The 7771-nt window shown below is 62.5% G+C and overlaps 1 protein-coding gene across 1 annotated transcript in view; it reads right to left on the reverse strand.

Annotated features, from left to right (window-relative positions):
* Positions 1-7771, reverse strand: part of IQSEC3 (IQ motif and Sec7 domain 3) — a 122555-nt gene that overhangs the window by 38293 nt on the left and 76491 nt on the right. The window contains exon 5 of the mRNA XM_012647449.1: positions 6252-6413. Coding sequence (XP_012502903.1) covers positions 6252-6413 — 162 coding nt within the window. The remainder of the gene's footprint in view (positions 1-6251; positions 6414-7771) is intronic.

Genomic DNA, 7771 nt, shown 5'->3' on the forward strand with positions numbered 1-7771 from the left:
GCCTGTGGCCACGGGATGCAGGAACCCTGCTTTGATCCTGCAGCTCTTGGCTTATACGATTCGATTAGAAATATCCCCTCCACCGGAGAGTTATTTTGTTAGCTGGAACTCATAACGCGCTCAACAAACGTCAAGGCCTTTTGGAAAAGCGCAATGTGGCTAAGCAAATAGAGGAGGAGGAAGCTGACCCAGGACCTGCCAGCGTTCCTGATGGGCGCGAAGATCTCGTCTGAGTGGCATCTGCTGGCTGGCTGCCGGTCACACCCTGAGACTCAGGGGCTGAAGAACTGAGCGTCAACTACCCATATGTGGACGCCCGGCGTCCCTGTGGGCCAGGGGAAGCATGCGTGGGAACCGCCTGGCGGACGTGCGGATTGCTGGCCCCACCCCCGGAGCTCCGGATGCTCGGCCCGGAGGGGCTGAGAGTTTGCAGCGTGAACAAGCGTCCGGGTGCCGCTGGTGCTGCTGGCCGGGGACCCCTCTGAGGAGTGCTGCTCTGTGCCAGCACCAGCGGGCGGGGTTGTTAGGAGTTTTAGAAGAGATAACGGGGCCGGGCGTGGTGGCTCACGCCTGTAATCCTAGCTCTCTGGGAGGCCGAGACGGGCGGATTGTTTGAGCTCAGGAGTTCGAGACCAGCCTGAGCAAGAGCGAGACCCCGTCTCTACTAAAATTAGAAAGAAATTAATTGGACAACTAAAAATATATAGAAAAATTAGCCGGGCATGGTGGCGCATGCCTGTAGTCCCAGCTACCCGGGAGGCTGAGGCAGGAGGATCGCTTGAGCCCAGGAGTTTGAGGTTGCTGTGAGCTAGGCTGATGCCACGGCACTCACTCTAGCCCGGGCAAAAAAGCGAGACTCTGTCTCAAAAAAAACAAATAAATAAAATAAAAAAACAAAAAAATAAAAGAGATAATGGGTGTAAAGTTCCTGGCATACAACAGGGCTAAATAAATGGCCATTTTCATCATGTTCCTGGAGACCAAGTCTGTGCTGACACGCCAGGTGAGCTAGAGCACGCAAAGTCCCCTCGAGCTTAGGTTTAAGAAGACCCTGCCCTTCACCACCAGCAACTGCCCGGAGTGGCCTCACCAGTCAGCCGTCCACTGGCCCTGTCGCCACACGCATGCCAGAGAGAGGAAACAGAGCCTAGCTCAGACCTCTTCACGGATAAACCGGCTTCTCAGCTCTCTCTTCCCCAGGGAGAGGCTAAGAGCACAGCAGGTGAAGCGGTGTCGAGGGACGGGTGGTCCCCGACTCCGTTCAAGTCCTCGGCCAGTGGCCAAGAGACGAGTCACTTCTTCCCTCTGGGCCTCCGTTTCTGCCCGGGCCACAGGAGAGGGTGGACTGGCTGCCCGACCACGGGGTCCTCCAGCGCGTGACTCAGATTGGGCACCGACAAGCAGCATAAACGCATCCAGACCACGCCCGCCTTGGGACACGGTGCAGAGGGCAGACCGTGCAGGATTGAGCATACAGGGGGCGGAGCCGTTCTGCCGGGCTCCAGACCTCCGCCACGGATTAGCGCTGTGGCCGTGGGCAAGCGGCCCGACCTCTGTGCTCCTCGGTGCCTTTGCTGGCTGATTAGTAGCCCTCCCCGACAGAGTTGCTGCACAGATGCAACGAGGTTTTGCACGCGAGGTTCTCGGGACAGTGCCTGCTGGCGCACGGCCGACGCTGGACGCATGTGAGCTGCCATCGCTATGTCCCAGGGCCCGCTCGGTCACTAAGGCCCTCCTCAAAGCGCCAGGAGACGACGCCTCCCCGGGAGCCCTTCCGAGCGAGAAGCCCCCCTTCTAAGAGAGGCTGGTTGCGGGCACAACTGTGTATCTCCCAGGGTTGGAGAGGGACCCGTCTGGAGCTGGGGCTGGGTGACCGGGCGGGGTTGGGCGTGGGTATGTTCGGGTGCGTCAAAGCCCAGCGTCTGTGCTACAGTGGCGCAGCCACTGGGAAGCTCAGCCCCGGACGGCACCACCACGCCTGGGTCTCAAGGTCTCCACACACAGGAGTAAACGGGTCCCACTCTCATGACTTCACTGCTCCGGGGAGTCCCTTGTCTATCGGTGTGTGTGTTGGGGGCACCAGAGAGGTGAAGGGTCCAGCGCCCCCGAAGGCACCCTCTTCCAGGCTTTGGCAGCGCTCAAAGCAGTGGCAGGGACCCTGGTCTTGTCTCCCTGCCTGCCAGGCCTGTCCGGGCCACCTGGGCCCAGCCCGCCCCTCCTCCTGCACTTCCTCCGGGGAAGGGAACCTGTTCTGAGACGACGCACGGCACCACGGGCGGGATGTCCCCAAATAATTTCTTCCTAGCGATGAAAGGCCAGAGCCTCCCAGGCTGCTGAGTTCGACAATCTGTCTTCATCTCTAAATGTCACCTAAGAAGAACAAATCTGTTACTCTGGCCAGCACATCTCCATGGCAATGAAATAAAGAAATCTGACCCGAACGCCAAACTCTGACATGCCCGAGAAATGAACAAAGGACGGAGCAGACGCAGTGGAGGGAAGGGACACCCAGGAAACTTTCTTCTGGCGGCCGGCCCCAAGCTGCCCTCCACGCATGCGCACGGCAATGGCAGGCGCCGACGCCCTCCGTGTGCCTGTGAGTCACGTCGGAAAGAGTCACCCAGGCCAGAAAAGAGACTGCCCACAGCCAGAAGGAGCGTCCCCCCACGCGCTGGCCTTCAAACCCGCTGCAGGGAGTGTTTCAGGAAGGGAGGAGGGCAGAGCCAAGCCGAGAGGGAGAAGCCTCCAGCCCCGAGGATGCCAGGAGTGGCCGTGCCTGGCTCCCACAGCCGGGCCTGCCACCGCCCGACCCTCCTCAGCGTGGGGAGAGGCCTCCTGAGACCACAGGAGGGGCCCGGAGCTGGCCCCTTCCCCGCAAAGCCCAGCAAGGCCCGGCAAGGCCCGGCAAGTAAGTTCTTGCTGTTTGCCGAGGAGCCCCGGTTTCAAACCAGACCTGAGATGCTCCAGGTGTCCCAGTGTTGGGGCAGGGGGCGGGGGCTCTAATGTCTGTGCTCTCAAGGGGGAGGGACAGTAACAGAAACAGCTGAAGTCTGCACAGCGCGTCCTGCACCAGCCCCGAGTTAAGCACTTCAAGCACATTCTAGACATCTAATGCGCAGGAGGCAGTGCTGTCATCACCATCTTACCGATCGGGAACCAGGCTGAGTTCTCCCTCACGAAACGGACCAACGGGCCAACCTTTGCAGGCGGACACTGGGCTGGGCGTGGCCCCGTGAGCTCGGATGCCTTCTGGCGCGTGTGACAAGCCCTGGCAGAACGCGCTCCCGCGTGGCGCGCGTGGTCTGCGGACATTAAGACACGCGAGGATGGAGACGTCAGCTTCCAGGGGCTCCGAGGGCCCGACCGTGGCAGCAAACGTCACCGCCTGGATGCTGCTCCTGTCCCGCCTCTTGCAGCCCCCAGAGGGGCTTTCCGCCTCGCCCTGCCCCCTCGCCTGCCTCGGTCTCCCAGGGGATGGCTGGTTTACGTCCTTTTCTTCCGCAAACAGCTTTGTACAGAACGATGCCACTCTCTGAATGTCGCCAGGCAGGGCGGGGGAGCCGTGAGGAATCCCCGCGAAGCCTTCTGGGCCTGGGCAAAGTGGGAGAGGGCCACGCGGTTAGTGTGTGTGTCTTCCCCAGTGGGAGTAAGGAAGAGGCGGCAATTCTGGAAGGCTCCGGGCTGGCGGGAGTGTCCCGGCTCCCCCGCCAGAGCCTGCCTCTTCCTGCCTCTCACTGCCCCTGGCTCTCTGCAGGGGGAGGCCCTCTCCAGCCTGGAGAGAGGCAACCCACAGACTTGGGCGGGGCGGGGTCCTCTCTGTGGCGCCGCACCATCAGCCTGCCTCCGAGCCCAGGGCCTGCGTGGCTGCGGAGCGAAGCACGAGGGACCGAGGGACTGAGGCTCAGCTCTGCACGCAGCCCTGCCCTCGCCCACGTGCCAGGGCCTTCGGCACTCCCCCCAGACTCCTCCTCCTCCCGCTCCCTGCTGACACCGGTCTAAGCTCCCGAGACCCTGAGCCGGGGCCTCGCGCATACACACACGGGAGGCCTGGCACAGCCCCAATCTCAACACACAGTAGGCACTCGACGTTTGTCGAATGAATAATGAACCACCACCCCGTTCCCCCATGAACCCTGGCACCCAGCACTGCCCTGGCAGGATGACAAAGCAAGGCCCCAGTGCTAGGGCGGGTGCTCCCCGCCGACGCCACTGTGCTATGAACGCCCTAGAGATGGCAATGCTGAGAGATTCCCAGAACTTGGAGGGGCCTCTGAGATCCCACTGCCCAACCCTCTCATTTGACAGACAGGGACGCCGGGGCTTAGAGAGAAGGGACAGTTGCCAAGAGAGAAGGGACAGTTGCCAACGCTACACGCACGCAGGAGCGGAGCCAGGGCTGCGATCCGAGCCCTCCATCCCGGGGCCGGCGTTTCTCCTGCCCACCACACGGCCTCCCCTGGCCGGAGGAGCTCACCATGGCAGCGGCCAACCCCGGCAGACCCGTCCGGCCCAGCTCCCCTCCCCTGCAGGGCTGGGCCACAGGCTCAGTCTCCCAGGGAGGACGGCAGTTAGTTTTCATTGTGCCGCTCAGCACGACCGGGCTGGGAAAACCTGTGTTCCCGGCACTGCGGGCCAGCAGGGGCCTGGCAGGTTGCCCCAGGGCCGGCCACACCGGGACTGGGGAGTGAAAAGAAAGGGACAGCAGTCAGGGGCTGGGAGGCAGAGTCACTCCTGCCCCACACACAGCAGGGCTCAGGGTGGGCAGCGGGAGAGGAAGAGGCCACAGGGCCCAGCACCCCCCCTCTCCCTGGAAGGAGCAGAAAGGGGACAGAGGCAGGGCGGAGGCATAGCGAGGGGCAAGGCGGGAGAAGGAAGGAAAGGAGGGACATGCGGTGTCTGTCTTTCTGTGTCCTGGACTCAGCTCCTGGGGCAGCCCCACAGGGTCCCCGCACAGCAGGGCTGTTGGGAAAGGGGAGAGGCGCCCACGGAGGGGGAAAGGAAGGGGTGAGGGGGAGACGCTGCCCACTGCTCAGTTCTCTTTCCGCCTCACAGCCCTCGACGGACCAGCTCCGGGAGGGACGACAGGCGGTCGAAGCCACCGAGAGTCAGAGCCGCAGGAACCGGCCTCTGCCCAGCTCAGGGCCATCCAGGGACTTCGAAGTCCCTGAGGCGGGTCCAAGCCCTCGCTCGTCCACCTGCACCCAGACAGCCACCGCGTCAGCGGATTTAGGGGTGCGACAGGGATTTCAGAGGGCGACTGGCCCACCGTGCGCAATCCACACCACTCGCAGGCCTGGAAACGCAGGCCCGGAGGGCAGGGACTTCTCCACATCGCGACCCAGCACCAAGGCTGCTCCAGAGGCAGAAGCCAAATCTCCGCGCCCCACACCAGGGACGCTGGCCACGGTAGGCCGCCGGGTGACTTCCGAGCTCCCAAACCCTCTCACAGACCCCGGCTGCTCCAGGGGCAAGTACAAAAGGCAAAGGTTCTCCAAGGGCCCCTGGGGAACCACTTCCGCTGACTGTCCCCCAGAGAAATGGGGCAGGGTCTCTACAGAATGGTGGCCTTCGAGAAGGAAGTGAGCTTGGGGGGCCTAGCGGAAGCCAGAAGGAGCACGGGGGAGTGGCAGGGGCCAGAGGGGACCTCCTGGGGCCGCAGCCCCTTCCCAGGGAGAAGGGCCCCAAAGCCCTGCTCCCCAGCCCCAGGGGACGCCCCCTCTGCCCCGCCCCTCTGGAGAGACTCCGCCCCCCACACGCTCAGGGCTGAGTGATGGCAAGAGCAGCCTCAGCCCCCACCCGCTACCACACTTCAGACTCTTTTCTTTGGTGGTTGGGATTTTGTGGTTAATCTGTCTTTACGGATCACAGCATTTTCCTGCTCTGAAGCCCTCAGTCTGGGCTCCAAGGTCATGAGAAGGAGCCTTGCGGGAGAGGCGGAGATGACGTAGCCCTCATCTTTCCCTGGAGGTGCCCCGAGAGGGGCAGGGAGAGGGCTTTTGTCTCCTTTGAGCATTGCTGTGTCCCTGGACCCCGGGACAGAGCCTGGCCCTGAGCACACGCCACCAGCGAGTGTCCAGGACAGACAGCGGCGCGGTCCCACTGGGGTGATGGGCCAGAGACGGGGATTCTGGCCCCGTGGCCGATCGGGAAGCCGTGAGGAATGGAGGGGGCATGTCGCTAAGGCAGTCGCCAAGATTTCAGGGGTCCCGCTGGGATCGCGGGGCGGGGTGGGGCCGGGGCGGGGCACTCACTCCAGCACGTCGCGGTTGAACTGCTTCTTGCTGTTGCCGAGGAACTCTCCAATCATCTGGCGGCTGAGGCCCTTCCGCTGCAGGAGGAAATGGGCCACGCCGATGGGGGTGTCCGGGATGAAGCCTCGCGAGATCAGGAACTGGATGCCCTTGTCCGGGTTCCTGAGCGGGGGGAGAAGCGCCAGAGTGAGCCAGGGCCGCCACGACTTCCTTCCTCCGTGTCTTCCAGCCCGGGAAACCCAGGAACGTGCCCGGAGGCCCCTAGAAACTGACTTCCCAGGAAATGCCAGGGTCCCTCCAGATGGGGGTGTCCCCCGGTGGAAGCATGTCTCACCAGAGCCTCCACGTCCCGTCCTGAACTTCCTCACGCAGAGGACCGTGCGGGGCCGGAGGCGGGCAAGGGGCCATCTGGTGCGAGCAAAGTGAATCCCAGAGGAGTGGAAGAGAGGGGCCCTTCTCTGTCCCTGCCTCCTGGGTCTACCCCAGGCCTGCCACGGAGGCCCTCCTCCCGCCTGTATCCTGTGGTCAACACCCAGGGCCCCACCCTGGAACCCCCCACCCCAGAGAGAGGGAAAGGGAAACAGGTGGGGGATCTCCCTCCACGCCCCTTCCCTCCCATCCTCCCAGGCCTGGGTCTCGGCCTGCGTGGTGCCCTGTCTTAAGGCCGCCGCCCCGGTGTGCTGGGCAAATCCACGCTGCTCCCTGAGCTGCCTACTGGCCCGGGGGAGAGAAGTACAGAAACAGAGAGTAGCATCTGGAAACTGTCACAGTGCTTTGACATTTCCGGGACAACCGGGCCTGTGATTGCTTTTCTAGCCACTCATTTCTATTGTATTCTACAGAAGTATCAGCCTGCAACATATTGGGGGGCAAAACACCAAACGGGTCCTTCACTGTGGTAGCTCCTCCCTCTGGGATACGAACTTCTTGAGCCCAGAAACGCGTCCCACCCGTCTTTGTGGTCGCGGGGCCTGGTGCCCACTGAAGAACAGCGGAACGGGTAAGTGAACACGGGCGCGGCCAGCAGAGAGGCCGTCCCCTCCGCCCGGGGGACTGCAGCGCGCAGATGCCTCCCCTAGGCCGGCGCTCCGCTTCCTCCGCTCGCCCGCTGTGCGCACTCTGGTTGCAGGGCCGGTGCGGTCGGGGTCTCAGAGCTGTGGCAATGGGCTTTTTCCCTCCTTCCATTGCCCTGTTCTTTTTCTGTCGCCCCCTGCCTGCTTCACTCTCTTCCCGACTCCCTCTCCTTCTCGCACCCCTGCCCTCTCCTGCCCTCCCCGTGTTCCCTACGACACCCGGGCCCTCCCTTCACCACCCCCACGAGACGCTGCGGTTTCCCTGACTTCATCCTCTACCCCGATGACTTCTGCTCCATCCTTGCGCTGCCTGTACTAGTATTTCCTTTATAATGTATCGTCTTTTACATTCTCTTTCAAACCCCAGCTTCATCTTAAACAGCAACAGCGGTGAAAACAAGTGTTTGATGTGTTATTTTTTCCCTCAATCCTTCTTTTTTTTTTTTT

Source organism: Propithecus coquereli, unplaced genomic scaffold (assembly GCF_000956105.1).
Source record: "Propithecus coquereli isolate 6110/MARCELLA unplaced genomic scaffold, Pcoq_1.0 Scaffold269, whole genome shotgun sequence".
NCBI lineage: Eukaryota > Metazoa > Chordata > Mammalia > Primates > Indriidae > Propithecus > Propithecus coquereli.